The following is an 18664-nucleotide window of genomic DNA, read 5'->3' as shown; positions in this document are numbered from 1 at the left end:
AAAGGTTTGGTCCTCCGTATTTGTTCTGAAGCAGGTTTAGCTAGGTTTGGGAGAGTTTTTACTTTACAGTTAAAAACTTATATTTGTCAGGGTGATTCCAGTATTTTTGGACTCCAATTATTAATTAGAGGGACAAAGCTGACAGATACAAAAAAAAAGATTATGTATTAAAGCAAGCTTGTTTTATCAGATCAACAAACTAAAACTTGAAAAGAGAGAGGGGAAATGACGGAAGATTAAACATCAGCTGTCCAGTTGAGTACTGGTAATTGTTTCTGCAGTGTGGTTTAAAGCAGCTGTTGGTTTCCAGAGGAATTTCTTTGAAGGAATTGCTTCATTTAAATCAAACTTGCAGAAAATAATCAGCCAACTCAGTGAATAAAATATGAAACATCCAAATAGATAAAACCGTATTCCTTTTTTGGGGGTCGGCATGATCTGTTAAAGGGAATCTTTGTCTCGTTACCTTCGTATGTTCTAAAAGCCAGGCATTGTTCATGTCTAAACACAAGGTAAATACAAACAATAACCTCTCCTTACTTAAAAAAAACCACAGATTAACCATGCACATACTGTAAGCAGGTTGGTTTAGATGAATGTTTTCTTCCACAGTTAAAAACACCAGTGATAGGGGAGAATTGTGACCTAATCAGACATCAAAGTACATTATGCCCTTTCTCTTTATTCTAGACACCTGCCTGCATTAGTAGAAACCAGAAAAACCTGAACCTGTTATGTTTGCCTGTAGCAACACAGTACATGCTGTCCTGAAAGCCAGTCACAGAAGTTGAAGGGAGGAAATGTCTGATCACATAATGCGAGAAACATTTTTTTTTAAAACAAACAGGAAATGTGAGAATTTGTAAACAACACTTAGGTCTGACAGCTTAATAACCACAGGCGGCATTTTAAAGGATAAAATAGTTTATTTTATAGTCTCATAGTAAAGGTAGGCCTCAACTTGCAAGACAATTGTTGGCAGTATGTACAACATACTTGTAATTTCCATGGAATGGAATCGGACAAACAAAGACTTATTACACTAATTATATCCTCCTAAATGGAAATAAAATGGAAACAATATACATACACACACGACTCCTAGACACGCAAAATGCTTCCTTTTTTTCCTTGGGGGATTCAGCAACATTGATTTTTACTGTGTAAAGCACAACACATCAACAAGGATTCATTTAGCTTCCTTGCACTGCAAAAGACGGGAGCTACCTTTGACATTCAATACCTATTTCAAACCCTTAAGGAAAACTACATGTGACAAATTGGCATTTTCCCATAACTTGTGAGATTACTACAAAATGCATAACATACTTTTGAACTTGAAAACATCCAATCAATGCTTTTTTTATAATATATAAAACGAGATGCCTAACGTATTCAGCCACCTAAAGTCATTCACTACTTCAAGCTAAAGGACAAAATACGATACAAGTTTAGGAATATTCTCCTTCAAAACATCAATTTCAACAAAGGAGTAATGTTTTCTTCTTTTTAATCTTGTGTTAACAAACGTGTCGGGCAGAAAACTTCTGCAATCCAGTGGGCCTGAGGTGGGTATCACTTTTAACATTTGCTTCATTCATATTCTTTAGTGGAAAAAGTAAGTTACAAATGTTTTATTCTTTTATTTTTAAAAAGGTAAACTTCTCCAGGACGATTTATCTAGGTGTGTGTATGTGTGTGTGTGTGTGTGTGTGTGTGTAAATTCTAAACAGGTTTTTATCAAGAATAACAAAATAAACAAATAAAATATATAATATTAGCAGTGCTTGGAGGAGTACACCTGGCCCGCCCTTCCGCCCCCCCAACACAACCTGGGGAGGAGGAGGGGCTTTATTGAGGGTACAAAAAAAGCATCAAGTCCTTAAGTAGCCAAGCTGCCTCTTTTTGGGTTTTGGATTGTTGACGTTGCTAGGGGGGATATACCAATGACGGAGAACCAAAGAAAAGAGAGAAAGAGAGGGATGGGAAGGGGGAAAAAACCTGAAGCTCTCTAAATGAACTGAAGCAGTCATCTTCCACGCTGCTGACTTCCTTCCTCCTGTTCTTGGAGATTGAGTGGGAAGAGAGACAATTGTGGCGGCGGTGTTTGAGGGGTCATGAGTCTCCAGTGCGAGCCCCACCCAGAGATGGAGGAGAGAGAACGAGGAGGACGGTGAGGGAGGCCGGGGGTGGCTGTTGTTGACATGAAGGGGGGAGTCCTCGATGAGCCTCGAGAGCTTTGTAGGCTGCGTTCCCTCTCGACCTCCCTTGCGCCCCACCGCCTCGACCGTGGCCAGGTTTAAACCCTCTCGGCTCTCTAGCTGGCCTCCACGCGCAGCTTCTTCCTGTTGGGCGGCTCCTCTGCCTCCGACTCAGAGCTCGAGTCAGAGCCACCGTCGAACGCCGACACGGCGCTGCCTTTGGGATTGGTGTACAGGCTGCTGTCAGACGACGAGTAGTTGGCCTGGAGTTGGGTGGAGCCCTTCACTTTCTCCAGAGCACGGACTGCAGGAACACAACGGGAAACATGAAGGTGAGGAAGACGAACAAAAGCATTTCAAAAGGGTAGTCGGTGAATAAAAAAATTCAGGCTGGGGACACATTACATGACTGAACAATGAAATTCTGTTTGAGGAAGTGCAGATAACCAGAGAATCCAAAATGAAGGAAGCCGTGCTATCAGCTGTGCTGTACCATCAGTTTTATTTAACCCTGCTGTGCTGAGTGGGAAGCAACACAAATATTTCCTCTTCAAATCCATAAACAAAAACTTACCAAAATCAACAGTAACAATAATACTTCTTTAAATTCTTCATAAAAACAAGTGCTTTACCGATTAAAAGATATTCAGAACAAAAATTGAAAATCATCAGAAACTCGTAATGAGCACATAATCAGGCAGAACTGAGTGCATACATACATACACAGTACCGCCTAAGATGTGCAGTTTAATATTGCTGTGCCACTCTGGTGTGACTGGACCTGTACAGATAGCTTCAGTCATGGCCCATTTTCTAGCTAACCTCTGTTCCATTAGCGTCTTCCATTCAGTTTCTGTTTCTCAGTATGGGTCTCCATTATCCTTTTTCTAAAAATGTGACACTCACACACTTTGGTTTAACATCAATATTCTAAGATTAACGTATATCTACGACTGAGGTCATGTTTTTTTCCTAGGAATTTTGGGGGATTATACTACTTGGCTACTTTTTAATACATTTAAATTAAACTGCCATCAAAATATGAAACTGGAGCTGAAATCAATCATTTAAATCATCACTAACAGTTTATAGTTGAGCTAAATTAAGTAAAAATGTTTATCTGCTGCAGCCCTCTGGGCCACTGGTGCGCTGTCAAAGCCTGATTGGAAACGTAGCTGTTCAATGCGAACGTAATAATCATCTGTTTAAACAACGCAGTGTTCGAATTTTACTGCCCATTTCAATAGCTGTTGGGTTTAGATTATAGACATAAACCCCGGGAACATGTTTGAGATAATCAGCAAAACCCATGGAAGGAAACACTTAAGAGAAAACCCACTGAGTTATAGAAGGTTACGCTGAGGCAGGAGGCTCAACCCTGTGTGGTAGTGCAGTGGCACAAACACTTTCATTTTAAGATCGGGAACTGTGTGTTCTCTAGGCACTCATCCACATGCTCTTTTATCTCACTACAACATCCAACTAAAAACAAACATAATGGTGGCGATTGTATTTCCTCACCCTCCCCTCATGCAGTCCACTCTTTAAGGCTACACCGAGTAGATTTGCTAAAACTCAAACATCTGCACGTTTCAACAGGTTAAATTTAAGACTTTGTAAGACCAAAAGGAATGCAATTTAATTCCTATTTTATGTCCATACTGAGATTGTGACAGAAAGTTGGTATGAGTTCCATGTCGGCTTTGTTTCATAGTTGTTACAGCATGATCAATACAGAGTTTTCCCCAAAACGAGACTGAAATGCAGCTTTATATGAGTAATGTTAACTTCATTAATCCTAAATATTAAGACATATTTAAGACATTTTAATATTTAGATTATTGGATTTTAACCTTTGTAAGACCTCGTGGACACCCTCCTTTCTGAGGAGGTCACAGGAGTCCCAGCTACCATCAGCAGGCAAAAATGAGTCCTGACAACTGCCCCAAACTAGCTCAGAGGTTTTCCTGAAATTAACAAAATAGGGGTGTCGAAACGTCACAACATCCCCAACCTGAAGAATAAAATGATAGTGACACAGTCGGATATACCTTGCTGCTCCAGCAGTGCGTTCTGCCTCTTCAGGTCGTCGATGTCCTGCTGGTGTGTGTGGTTTTTTCGCCTCATGTACTGGATGTACTCTGTGGCTTTGTCTAGGATTTGAGCTCGAGACGCCTGTTTGGTAGACTGCTGTTAGTGACACATGCAGAAATTGAAGCAATGACGCCAAGTATACAGAGTCCTTTTCATTCACATTTATTGCACAAACATTCCTGCTCCTGTCATGATGCTACTGAGACTGGGCCCGGAGGCTCACACACTGCAAACAACTGCAAGAGACTGGAGGGAAATCTTGGACACCACTGTTATGTTTCTGCACAGCTTGCCTCCTCTTAACCTCTGAGAATCCTCTAGCACTTCAGTCGGACATCCACAAGCTAGGTCACAACCCTGACACTTAGATGTCAGAGCGTTCGCCTCGATTACAGCAAACAAAAGTACTGCGGCAGCCCGTTAGCTGACTGGCTGCTCTTAAATGGAGGATTTCCCTTTCCTGACAAATTAACTATATCTCTAAATGAATTAAGCTATTAAGCGTGGGCATTCGTTGACTTAATACCAGCAGCAGCAGCGTTGGTCACATTTGTACACATTAGGGCTGGGGATCATATGAAATTATCCAGTTAGCCGATTGTTTTGTTGTTCCATTATCAATCCGTTTACCAATTGTTGTCTCAATTAATTGGTTTGGGCAATAGAATACCAGCAAATAGTGAAAGAGTTTGAAGCCCAAGTTGACATACAAACCCCAAAGATTCTGGCATTTATTTTATTTAGAAGTGACATTAAGGATTAATCAATTATCAAAACTGGCTGCTATTTATTTTCAGTGGATGAGTTGTTGATCATGTAGCTGTTATATGTAATGACTGTGAGTACTGGCCGCTATCTACAACATAAACTGACATGAGACGAGATGTGTCAGTAAGGGACTTTATTAAACTATTTCCTACACCTTACTTTAAACATTATTCCACAAAATCCTTTTCCCTAATTCGATAACAGATAGTCTAATAATCTAAAAACTAAAAACTCCATACAAGACCTTGCCTAAATAAAATAGTGTAAATAGCTGTGATTAAAATCTGGAACAGTCTGATTAAAGAATAAGGAGACAAGATTGGGAGTCTGACCAGATATTTAATGCCAGCCTTTTAAACTCAACACTATAGACAGAGTTCAGTCTGTAAAACAGCCCTAATATTCTCTTAATATTCTCATTGCTTTCTCTCACACAAAAACCACTGCATGTTGGCCCTAAAACAGAGCTATTATAGCAGTATGTTCCTGGGAGAGAGGTGGGGGTCGAGCACCGAGGCAGTTGTAATCGAACACGTCTTACAAATTATCAGCAAACATCACTCCCATCATCCAATAAACCCCCCGCCCTTCACGCTGTGTGAGAGTCATGAACTGGTCTTTTAGGGGAAAATAAAACACTGTGTGCCCAGTTACTGAACCCGCTCCAAATGCTCTCAATGTCATGGATGTCAAAACAGGAAGAGAGCAACAAAATGTCCTCATAATAACTTCCTGAAGCTGGTCCAAGTATTTAGACTGCATCACTGTCTTGCTGCTGCCAATCTGCACTCTTCCACCATCTGCCTTGCCTTCCCAGTCCCTTCAACTATTTCCCTCCACTGACGCGCACGCGCGCACACACACACACCCGCATGCACGTGCGCACACACACGCACACACACATTAAGCAAGTCAAGACATTTGCATCACTGTATCATCACAAAAAAAAAATCAATACAATTTCCCTAATGCTAGAATCATTCCTGAATATCATTTGCAGTAAAATAAAATAACACATAATAAACTAGAAATATTATACTTAACCTTTTAGAAAATACATGGCAAGATACAAGTTCAAAAATTTCTTACATGAGCCATTTGTGTGCCTGGGGGACCTGCAGGCTGAGCTTTACCAACCTTTTCTCCCTGCAGGGCGGGTACCGAGTCCCGGAGGCTGTGAAAGCTGTCTTTGATGTGGTCCCTACGTTTGCGCTCCAGCGCATTGTGGTGTGCCCGTTTGTCTGCCTGCAATGAGAAGAGTCACAAGGCCTTCAGGCTGGCAGCAGAGCAGCGTGGGTAGAGGACAGCGGGTGTCCAACCGTCCATGGTCAACCTACACAAACCGATCTGCTGCCAAGTCCCGCTCTGCCTTTACAACAAGACCACCGGTAAATCAGTGTAGTAATCATCATTTAAACCAAAAACATATATAAAAATGTCTTTCTATTCATCATAGCAGATGTGAACAACAATGACTAGCTAGTATGTGTTTTTTTAATAAGAGGCCAACATCAACTGGAAGACATTAGGGCTCCAACTAAAACATATTTTCATGATTGATTAAACTACAGATCATTTTCTTGATTAATTGCTTAATCAATTATAAAATACAAAAAAAAAAAAAAGCAGAGCATGAATTTCTCAAGCCCAAGGCGGCATCTTTAAATGGCCTGTTCTGTCCAACCCACAGCCCAAAGATGTTCAGTTCACTATTACATAAGCAGAGAAATTGTTCCTGTTCTAGACTGATCCAACCCTAATCTCTGCCAGTTTAACATCAATAAAGGCTCGTACATAATATAATTATTCTTGGTTGCACAATATTTTAACTTAACCTAACAAACAACTTCAGTATCAAGCGAACCTAAACCAAACAAATGTAAATAAGTCCTCACAGCATTTACCTTTAGTCATACATTTAGTAAGCCAACAGCCTACTGAAATTAGTTCTTGTGTTAGTAGCTGATGGCTCATATGGATGTTATTATTTAATGTAGAGAAACAAATGTGGGAACATAACCACCCTGCAGTAACTATAATAAAAAGAATACAAAAACTGCTTTGTTGCAGCAGTATAATTGTAAAATTTCACCAAGACAACATACCCTCCAAAAAATATACAGAATATTTTTTGGAGGGTTGTTACAAATGAACGTGATGTATAAAATGTGTCATATTACTAAAGTTAATTCTTTGAAAACATATTCTAACAGAAGAAACTGACAAAGGAAACCTTAACATTTTAGAAACTAGCTGGCAAATAATCTGTACTCTAACTCGACAGACTACAACATTGTAGTGTGTAATTCCAAACAGGACTGCACTAACACAACCCACCAGTAGTCTAATGGTAAAAGAGGTCAACACACACAAAACTCATTTTAAGTTTAATTTTCAGCACCAGAAGTTGCTGCAGTTTGTGGCCTTTTTGCCTCTTTCCCCCCTCCTGAGTTTTCATCCCCCTCGTCCAATGTGACCCATGCCGACCCCCCCACTGCTTTTCCGTCCCTCCCTTCTCTGCAGGAGCACACAGGAGCGGCCGTTCAAATTCATGACCGGGTCAAAGTCAAGAAACTCTCTTTGAGATGCGGCGAGAGGTGGGCGGATGAGAACAGCAGATCCTAGACGAGGATTACACCGAGTGAATTAAACAGGACGGCGACCAACAAAGGCTCCATGAAATGTAGATTTATGAAGGTCATTTTGTAGCTTAAGATTCGAGGTTTATAAGTAGGATTTAGTTCAACGATTCGCAGGAATGTTGTTTTCTGTAGTGGAACATTTGCCTTCTCCAGTAGTACGCCCCATGCTTTCTACATTACACAGCTTTAATCATAGTCCCTGACTGAACTTAGCCAAATTCATGGTTAATTTCAGGCTGCTGTACCACATCAAACCACATTTCTCACGACTACTGCCAAGTTAAACAACTGGCTTAATCATAATAACAACCCGATCCTCATTTTAAACATCCCGCAGAGGCTCGCACAACAGCATCTAACAGGCTCCAAATTTCAACCTCACATTTGTATTCTAATTAGACTGTAAAGACATAAGATGGCTGCCATAATCACATGACTAGATCCAGGCAGGAGATCAGTTTGCAGCCTGTAGTTCAACCTGTTTTTTAGGCCAAACCATCACAGCCTCCAATCACATCTGATTCTGGCCTAATCCACGCTGTCACCAGGCTGAGACATTAAGTCCAACACCCAATCAAAGCCCGTACAGCTCGAATGATCATCTTGCTTCATACGCCAACAAAGCAAGGCCTGATTTAAATATTCTCAATGAAGGAGCAAGGTGATGTTTACACCACATGGCCTCAGGCAGATGGGAGACAAGGTGGAAGTCACGTGACCTGGTATCATCTGACTCATTTTGTCCACGGACCACAACAAAAACCAAAGTAGCCACTGGTAAGACAACACGCAGGTTAAGACAAGCCTTCAGTGTGTCATATGTTCGGTGGGAGGGAAGACATGTAAAGTGTGACTCAGTTACCAACATCTATAACAAAAACAAGCTGTTAGTTGGCAATTAAACACTAAAAAACAAGAAATGGCTGAGTCCTACAAAGTAAACTATGAGCCCAGATGTCACGCATATGAAACCGAAACAGTAATAAAAACACTATCAAAACTGACTGCATATTTACCACAATGCTAGCCTTGTGATTAGTCTGGCTGGCATGGTAACAGCTGCTCCTGTGGCCTGTTGCACAAGAGCCACAAACCATCCTGACGAACGAATCCACCAAGGATCATGTGCCTCCTCGTATCATACACACAGCCACCGAGAGGTGAGACTCCACTCCCTACATTAACCTCGGTGTAAACAAACACGTGACTGGTATTGATGGCATGTGCAATTACAAGTCTGGCTGCCGTGTTCATATGTATGGTTTCAATGAGTAGAAGGGAGGTTGAGAAAGTACACGTGGCTGAGTTCCTGTGTCCGAATGGGACTGGAGATACTAAATTATAGTACAGAATACACTTTAGACTTTGCACCCATTGAGAAGATTTATACTTATATAACTGTTTGTGCTACATGAGCATTTAGATATATTCAACATCAGCTAAAAACACAAGCCTTGTTTCACCAGGCAAGGTACTTAATATCATTAATCTCTCAAAGTTAATTAAGATCCAACAGTGTATTCAAGCACCACTCTCTGGAGCTGCTCTACATAAAATTACATGTCATTTATGGACATTAAAGTGCCCTGGGTGATTCAAATAAACTAGCTACTTATACACATCACTCCTATTATTGAGCTACATAAAATCAGCCAATAGTCTGGAGTAAAATGACCCTACAGATAAAAACATAGTTGACATTTTAAATATCTACTCTTACTCTCTTAACATTTTGTATTTAGTGAAATACTGTAATCCTGTAGCAGAGTTTACCGACGTGTTTTATCATGGAGGTGGACCACATCTATATACTTTTATGAAATGAAACATTTCAACATTTTTTTCAGGAAAGAGGGCAAACATTCTGTTTCACACACCAAATGCCACATACAGTATTTAATAGGTGTGGCTGTTGTTTAGGTTGTCGTCTATGACTAAATGGATCACAAGATGAGATGCATCAGGTTAGCCTACAAACTCTGCTAAAAGAAAGTTGGCAATATGGATCAAATTCTCTACCACAGTATCAATACATGTTGTGATTAAGTTTATTTTCTGGCTAAATCAACTGAACCGCTGTTAGATGGATAAACTAACCAGACAGAAATGTCTGTTTTTGGCCAATCAAGGAACTTAAATACCTGATTAATAAAAAGATACTTCATCACATGGACGAAAAAACTACATAAAAATCTATTTTCAATCATTGCCATCTCATTGATTTGTGACATTAATGCATCCTGAGAAATTAAAGTGATAGATACAGCAACACAAACGGTACAGTAAAATCACTTATGGGTCTCCTCATATATATATATATATATATATATATATATATATATTATATATATATATATATATATATATATATATATATATATAGTCATCACCCAACCTCACTTTCCTGGAAATTAAGTTATTTTTTTACATATATTCTCGACTGGAGAATTTTATGAGCATCTCCTTTGGGGATGAAGAACCAACTGAGCTACACGCCGTATAAATCACAAGAGCCGATTACCTCTCCTGTGAAGGTTCGCTGATATCTAACTACCTTTGTAAACAGAGCTAATTGTACTCGGGACATGTTCTGTTGCCTACATGCTATCTGAGTGGTTAAAAAACATCAGGCACCCTGAAAAACAGGTGTCCAATTACCTACATGTAACCACTATCAATTCATCATAAAGCCGATACCTTTCGCCGGCTGCCTAAGAGGGCAAGGCAGCCGAGCTGCTCCCTCCATTCTATTCATACCTGACCATGACACATTACATAACTGCTCCAGGTGACGAGTGGAAGAGCCGGTAGCTGCTGCTTCCTGCCTACTGATGGCCGTCTCACATTCTCTGCATGAAAGCCTACACTTCTGTCAGTCTGCTCGAGTACTTGCATTAATAACTGTGGAAACACTAAGAAATCAGAAGTCTAAAATAAACAACGTGTTTCTTCTCAGACTTTAAAGCCATGTTCAAGTAGAGGAGCAGCGGCGTCGGGTTTCAGTCTTGATTAGTCTGTAATTTTCTTGATTAATTACTTAGTAACGAGCAAAAAATGTCCGTCACAAGTGAGATATTAAAATGTCTTTTGTTCAACCACCAGTCAAAAAGCCAAAAATATTCAATTTACAATGATATGAAACAGATAAGCAGCATTTGAGAGGCGAAACGCGTGATTTTTTCCATCCAGTTGTGTTGAAAAATGACTTCATTATCTAAATTGTTGCAGATACATTCTCTGTCAATGAACTCGTTGTTTTAGCTCGATATTCCAAGTCTAACATATGACACAATGCATACTATACATCAAGTCTTTGGTGCTCACTTTGTGAGCAGCCAATCTCTTATCTCACCGACATATCTACCAACAACAGACCAACTATCTCAGTTCGGAAACCTATGTAATGTCTTCCACACTGTACGCACCATTAGTTAAAGATTTAAATATTATTTCTTTCTATTGTCTGCACAGGCAGAATAAACCAACGTTATGTCAAAAATTTTGTTTAAATTACAAGAGCCGCAATTTCACATATAAGTTACATAACTGACGGTGTCTTGTGGCGGGTGAAAGTTCAACCTGGTTGCTGTTGACGCAATTAGACATTTCCTCAAATTGTTCAGCCCTGTTTGTGCAGATTCTGATGCTCTATTCTCAGTCAGTCAGGACAAGTAATGCAGAGATGGAAGCAACCGTCTGACTCTGAGGGGCATAAACGTGTAACAGGACATACATATTTATGCTTATAGCTCCAGTAATCTAATTAGATAACACTAAGTGAACTGAAATCAGGTTTCAGTTTCTCATGTGGCTCTGCAACTGAGCTCATGACTGCGTTGAGGCAAGAGTAACCGTGGCTCAAGAGAGAAAGGCCTGAGGTCTGTTGGAGGGCACCAGCTTATTATCAATAATGCATATTCTAAAAATGTAAACATCAATGCTTTCCTTGACGCCTTTTCAGCGTCTAAAAACTCTGGCGGTCTGGCCAGAGGTGAGACGTCGTGTTTTTGCAGCCTGTGCATCAACCAGGTCGTGCAAGGGTGTTTTTCTTGCCCGGTATGCGATGCAGCTATACGTCATTCATTTAGGCTGCCAGCCCCTTTAGTGGCCTGTAGAGAGAAGATGGCTCTAATCACGGGCTGCAAACACAGGAAAAACATCCCGCAGCACCCCTTCCTGACACGAAGGCTTGTCCGAGATGCAGGCGCGGCTGCCGCTCCTGCACACATGCAACAGCCTCTATACGTTATATTTTGTTTAGTTTTGAGTCACCCGCTTCCTCTGCATCACCATTAATGCCAGTGCAAATGTAAACGGCCTCTCTCTTTTAATGAGATGACCTAGATGTGTGATTTGCAAAAAACCTGATCACGAGCGGAATCCCCGCGGCGCGAGGTGAACCGACCGTGGGGGGGGGCGACGACTTCGGAGCGACAAACTGGCTGCTGCTGAGCACAGAGAGCTTTGTATTAACCGGAAAAAATAATAAACATGCAACAAAAAAGGCCATTGTAGCCGGGATAAAGCTTTGGGCTATATATAGATGTCGTGTCACCGTCTCCCTATGGCCGCGTACACACAGGATGGGGGATACCCTGCAGTGCACTACTAACGCTGATGCCGAGGGAAAAATCGCGGCACTATTATAAATGCACTATAGTTCAATGATAGATGAAAAACACACGGGGAAATAGCCGTGCACCAGTATTAGTTTATTAAAAACATAAATGTAGTTGTTGCACAAGGCAGAAAGCAACACTTTCACATTCTCTTGATATCAGCCTCCACAGTGTAACCTTACCAATCGATTAAATACCAATAAATAAATACATAAATAATAATAATAATAATAATAGGCAGAATGTGGTGAATAAATAAAGTTTCCAACAGCAGTGAAACATTTTCCGACAGTGGACAAATCCCCCCAGTATTACGCACCACATTGTGATATCTCGGTGAGTCTTCCTGCAAAGAAACAGAACAAAAAGTACAATTGTAGCCATAACTGTTCAGCAGATCTTTACTGTTTCGCTGAGGTGACTAGAAGGTAAAATTATTTAGCAGACAAGCACAGCTCTGAAGCAAGAAAAAGGCTAGTGTTTGCTTATCATTTACATCGCGACAAGAAAACACTTATCACACAGAGCGAGGAAAAAAAAAAAAAAAGCAAAACTAGCCAGCTTATTGGTAGCTAACGCTAGCCGAGCCGCCAGTTCAGCTAAATCGCCAGCTAGCACAATAACATCGTTAAAAGGCTAAAAAGTGGCCATACTCACGTCACTATCGACTTCGATATCATCGTTATCACTCATTCTTCGATAAAATAGTCTAGTTTAAAGGGACGGGTGGCTAAAAAAACAACATGAATCAGTTTAGCACCGAGCGGCGCTCCGACAGACAGACAGCTAAATGCTCACGTTCTGTTTGGACAGAACCTAGATGGACTCTACCGTCTCCACGTGACTACACCACACACACACACATAGCTGCCGCGGCGCAGCACGCATGCGCCGAACCGCAGCGGCACATGGGAGTTGTAGTCGCGTTTTGCCAGTTTATCCGCGTATCCTTCAAAAGCTTGACAGTACTGAAGGCATTTTCATGTAGATAGAGTTGAAACGATATATCTGATAGGTGCTGAGCGGTAGAAACATGAGTAAGTTGCTTGAATATTATCGAAATAGCAAGTTGCAAGTTGTGTTTTTTTTTTACAAACTACACTGTCCATGAGTCTTTTAGCTTGCTTGCTACGTCACAGCGTCTTTTCTCCTCCAGAGGCATTGTGGGAATTGGAGTTGGAGTCATATTTGTATGTCAGAGGAGCTAAACAGGGCCATGGCTGAGACACGTGGATTTTATGAATACACTCAAGAAACCCAAACTCACACACACGCTCAGATCCGGTTACAACAGCCTTCAAATATGCACCAATCAGGTGATTCCTTCCTCTTGTCACCTAAAATGAAACCCTATTATGTTTCTTTTTCTTTTTTACCTTCTGTTTTTCTTTCTTTTTCACTCACATTCAAGGTCCAGCGAACAGAAAAGTAATTTGCAAATATTTCTTTCCATTTAAATATTTTTTTAATTTCCAAGCAAAAAGGCAGAAAATTATTAATTCCAGCTACTTAAATGTGTATATTTTGTGGCATTCTTAGTCGTCTATGATAGTAAACTGAAAAATTTTGAATTTTGGCTGGACAAAACAAGCACTTTTTATTTTAACTGGGCCTATTTACAGACAATTAATCAAGAAAATGATTACAGATTTATTGTGTGTAGCCCTTAAAATCTGACATACACAGTTCATGATCTCAATTTGGGGCATGCATATACCTTTAAGATTATTCTATATACATTTAATGGGGGGGGGTCGGGGGGTTGTTATGTAGGGTGGGGGCTGCTCTCTGGACAAATTGAGAATAATCTGCTCTGGTGCTTCCTTTTTCACAAAATTGTGCTGCAGATAAGGAGCTTACACTGTGGATTATATTGCTATGCAACAGTGGGTCAGTAAATGTGTAAAAAAAAAAGAAAAAACAAGCTGGGAGCAGCTTCATCCATTCCCCCAGCAGGTCAAGAGGCCACAGCAGCTGCGGGCGACACCCTGCCCTCCATTGCCTTCCCTGCAGACATGGGGCTTTAGACCTGCACTGACCTTGATTGTACCATCTCTTCCTCCACCTTCTGGCGAATCTGGATCCTCCTCCTCTATGTTTTACCTCTATAACTAGTCCTCCTGCCAATTTCACCCCCCTCCATCTACCATTTTATGGAATTATGTCCCGCAGCAGCAGAGCCAAACAGGGTCACCCAGGAATATGGTGCGTAACAGTATAGCCTATGTAAAGGATGACAACACAATAAGGCCAGGCTTTAATAATGTATCCGCTGCAGTGAACTCTCTTCGTGTTCATAGAGGACGGCAAGAGAGCATCTCGCTATATTTGTGCACTGCAATCGCATTAAAATTACCTCTAGGGATGGGTAATGTTACAGAAAAAACATGATAATGAGGTAGAGCTCGTAGACATTGAGATTATTTTCATCTTGCCTTCTTGCCACACCCTTAATGCTATTTCCCCAGGCCTGAGCTGAGTTATGAAGTGTTTTAGCACCATTTCAGCCCATAATATTCAGGCTGCAGGGAGCTCAGACATTGATTAGCTGTGGTTGGAACTGGAGGAGGGAAAAAGTAGTAAAAATCCAGGTATGTGAAGCACTGGGCTGTAATTATAGCTAGAGAGGCTGATCAGTCCAGGCAGAGCCTCCCTCCCCTCCCCCTATGTCCTTACAGGGTCGGCCTGTTAAACCATTAAAATGCCCTCCTTTTGTCCCCTTCCAGCATATAGCAGACTACACTGGAATGGCCCCAGTATCTAGTCACCATTAAAGATTTTTTTTGTTCTTGCCATTGTTGTCAGTTCATGACTTATGAAAGCAAGGGGGGGGGTGCACTGTCAGATATGCCATCAGATGGTAGGGTGGTTTCTATCTCCACATAAAGTGCATTGGATGAGCATGATGTAGGTTCAAATGCAGTTTAAATGTGCAGTGTCAACGTGTGAAAACACGTCATGTCTTTCGTAAGCAGAAGAATTTACAATAATGTATCTTATATGTGATTAAAATAAAGTTTGGTGTCTTGAATTAAGTGCTGTCACAATCATCTTTTGGCCTTTTATGACTGTAGAATTTAATGTAGCACAAACTGTAACACATAGTAATACCCTATTCTCATGTAAGTTTTTTAAATGACTTCGATTATTTCAAATACTTACTTGTGTACACGTTTTCTCAAGCTTTTTTTTTACATCCTTTTATAGATTTTAAAGCATGCTCCAAGAATGCAACTGATAGCATGTTAGAGGAACACCACCAGACTAATTTACTCCAGATAATCTTTCTCCGGGGTAGAGACTTATTTGCATACTTAACTTTATGACTCATCATGATTATTCACCAAAAACTAAATCAGAATTCAGTCAAGCCAGTATTTCTACTATAGATCCCTTGGAGAGATTTACTGTAAGTGATAGTGACTTTTTAGCAGATGTCACTCACTGGTTCACCTCCTCACTAAAACTCTCTCCTGCCTCCTACATCCTGTCGATCTCACTGCACGGAGGCACACTCTCTGCACCAAACCCTTCAGCAATGTCAGTTCTAAGGTTTCTTTCTATTTGGGGGACACAGGCAGGTGTGCAGTGCAGGGTATATACAGAGTATACTCATTTATTTTTCAGTCGGCATTGCGTGTACTCACTTCTAAATCCCCTCTGATGTGCATCATTCTGTATTTTTCAATTCATTTTTATTTGTATCGCGCCATTTCAAAATAAAAGCTATCTCAGGACAAATAGAGCAGGTCTAGAGCGCACTCTGAGTAGAATTCTGCGAGCTGTTCCTAGGATGGTGAAGACATGACATCCAGTAATTCGCATCATTTTAATTAGTCGTCTCACCCGTCTGTGGGCCAATCAATGATTGCAACATCTGCACCTCTTCTGTGGCTAATGTTGATTTCATAGTGATCCTTACTGCCTGAAGCCAAGCAGCAGAAGTCAAGTGACACTGTGCAAATACTACTGGCCCATTTTTTGGTGATCTAAAGGTGCAAGAGTAGGGCATTTATCCTTTATTGTGTGCCTTTAAAGAAAATTGAGGGCATAAATTAAGAGTATACCCACTTCTTCAGGCACCTCCGGACGCAGGACCTTGGTTTACTGACGTGATTAACAGCCTTTTTTTGTCTGATGTACCCACAGATGCTTTATAACCCTATTTTGGTGTTTATTTTCCTCCTTTCAAATTAGCTGAGCTGCTCCACCATCTTTTCACGTACATAAAAGTATTTCTGTTTACTGATCTAATGGATTTACCTTTATCATAACTATGTCCCAGAACTGTGAGGAATGCATTAAGGAGCTTCTCTTGGGCTGGCACAGAGCTACATGCATGAGGAGTTTCCTCTGCAGAGGGGTTTGCAGCCTTGTCAGAAACAGCAAAATTGCCCAGCAAATGAAAGCTATCAGGAACTCTTGGCATGAGCTTTAGAGTAACAATCTGTGAACTGTACGCAATTTGTGATCATGTGCATAGTTTGTACTTGGCAAAAGATAATCTGCTTGCTAGCCAGAGAGCTGTCGCCAACAGGCCTGAAGATAACATCACAAGTTCACTGAGCAGTAAAGCAAGACTGTAGATTCCTAATGAGCAGATCCTCAATTTAAAGTTCCAGTGTGTAACATTCAAGGTGATCTACTGGCAGAAATGGAATATAGTATTAATAGGTGTGTTTTTATTAGTTTATAATCACCTGAAAGTAAAAATTGTGTCATTGTTATCTTAGAATGGGCTGTTTTTATCTACAGAGGCAGGTCCCTCTGTGTCTCCCATGTTGAACTGATGTTTCAGTAGTCCAGAATGGACAAACCAAACACTGGCTCCTGATGGGACCTTTTATGTTTTTTTGATAGTTTCACTGCTAGATGGCTCCAAATCCACACACACTGCTCCGTTAATGCTCCCCTCTTGCCAACTTCTGAGGCAAATGACCACTTTGACCACACGATTTATTGAGGATATTTCTGTAAATGGTAACCCAAAAATGAGCATTTAAGCCTCTCTATTGTTTGGGCAAAAGAAAAATTGCTGTTTTTCTTCCATCCGACTGTTTTGTATTGTGAAATGTAATAAAAATTGAAGCACTAGCAGGTCTGATTTTTTAAACCTTTGTCTTACTTCTTAAATTATGATTTAAAAAAATTTTGCAGTTTAAGTTGCAGCAGATAAGAACAAACAACATGAGTTATACTCTCACAGGACAAAGAGGATATTGTAGATATTTCTCTTACCCCCTCCGTGACACACTGTGGTTACTAGTAAACAAGGCAAACAGATGCTTTGGGGCAGGGGCGGAGCAGGGGCGGAGCAGAGGGGTGGCTTCTGGGGCTCCAGCCCTGAATGTTTCCTCAAAAGCCCCAAATCTTTTAGGCATCTAAAATAACTTCAACTTCACTCATTTCCCTTCATTCTTTCTGACTTAAGTGGAAAGTAACTGGAGCAAAAGTTTTATTACTGGGGAAATATCACTGCATTATGGCAATGGACTCACATGTAGCAGATTTGTCAGCTAACCATTAATTCTATGAACTCTACTCCCGCATTGTAACAAAAATAGCTTTCGAGATTACTAATGCTGTTCAGGACAAATCCATACCCTACCTATGTAATCCTGAAAATAAAAAAAATGGCAGGAATGAAAATTTGTCATCCTCAACATTTGTTGTGTTCTGGTTTTTAGAATAACAAAGACAGCTGGAGAACAATTAGATTTAAAAAAGGATGAAGACACTACAGGATGATTTTTTTCCCCGGCACTATGTAAAACATATATTTCCCCACATGATGTACAGATCTGTAGGCATCCTATTATCTCAACTGGATTGAAAAATAGTGCACAACTGCCATAAATGGGGAAAAAAATTCCCTTGGGGGAGCATGGTCCCGGACCCCCTCTAGGTTTGGTCTAAGCCCTGAATGTTTATAACGGCTGGCTCGGCCGCTGCAGGATGGTCTTCATCAGAAATATCTCTTGCAGATGTCCGTTCTTCCATACAGAAACTCACTCAAGAGAAGATTCCTTGAAGTCAACATTTAAAAAAAGAAATATTTCAAATATATCTGATGAATTCTCAGAAACACAAAGTGAGACAAGTTATTCCGTGACAAGATAAAACAAAAACAGTTTGAGGCCGTGGCTACTTAAATCTTGTCAGTACCAACCAGAACTGGGTCGGAAATAACACAAAAAAACAGACTTAACCAGACTTTTTCACTAAAGGTAAATCAGATCTCATGTGTTTCTCAAGCTGCAGTCAACTGTGCACTAGATGGCAGCTCTGCACAACCAGTAGCCTTTACATGTCATTTGTGACTGACAAAAAAAGAGATTGA

The 18664-nt window shown here is 40.6% G+C and overlaps 1 protein-coding gene across 10 annotated transcripts; it reads right to left on the bottom strand.

The window, feature by feature from the left end:
• Positions 1-906: 906 nt before the first annotated feature.
• max (myc associated factor X) lies at positions 907-13163 on the bottom strand. Of its 10 annotated transcripts, none has more exons than XM_051408060.1 (5): positions 12982-13162; positions 12644-12670; positions 6153-6308; positions 4253-4388; positions 907-2505 (listed from the first exon to the last, which is right to left on the bottom strand). In XM_051408060.1, the coding sequence occupies exons 1-5, from the start codon at positions 13015-13017 to the stop codon at positions 2318-2320; spliced, it is 543 nt and encodes a 180-aa protein (XP_051264020.1). In that variant the 5' UTR covers positions 13018-13162; the 3' UTR covers positions 907-2317. The 10 variants fall into 10 exon arrangements, with proteins under 10 accessions (XP_051264020.1, XP_051264024.1, XP_051264019.1 ...); XM_051408064.1 differs by having other exon boundaries at positions 6201-6308; XM_051408059.1 differs by having other exon boundaries at positions 4253-4391; positions 12982-13161.
• Between the last annotated feature and the right edge of the window lie 5501 nt (positions 13164-18664).

The sequence above is a fragment of the Dicentrarchus labrax genome, unplaced genomic scaffold (genome assembly GCF_905237075.1).
Source record: "Dicentrarchus labrax unplaced genomic scaffold, dlabrax2021, whole genome shotgun sequence".
Taxonomy (NCBI): Eukaryota; Metazoa; Chordata; class Actinopteri; family Moronidae; genus Dicentrarchus; species Dicentrarchus labrax.
This window is presented reverse-complemented; position numbering and strand designations above follow the sequence as displayed.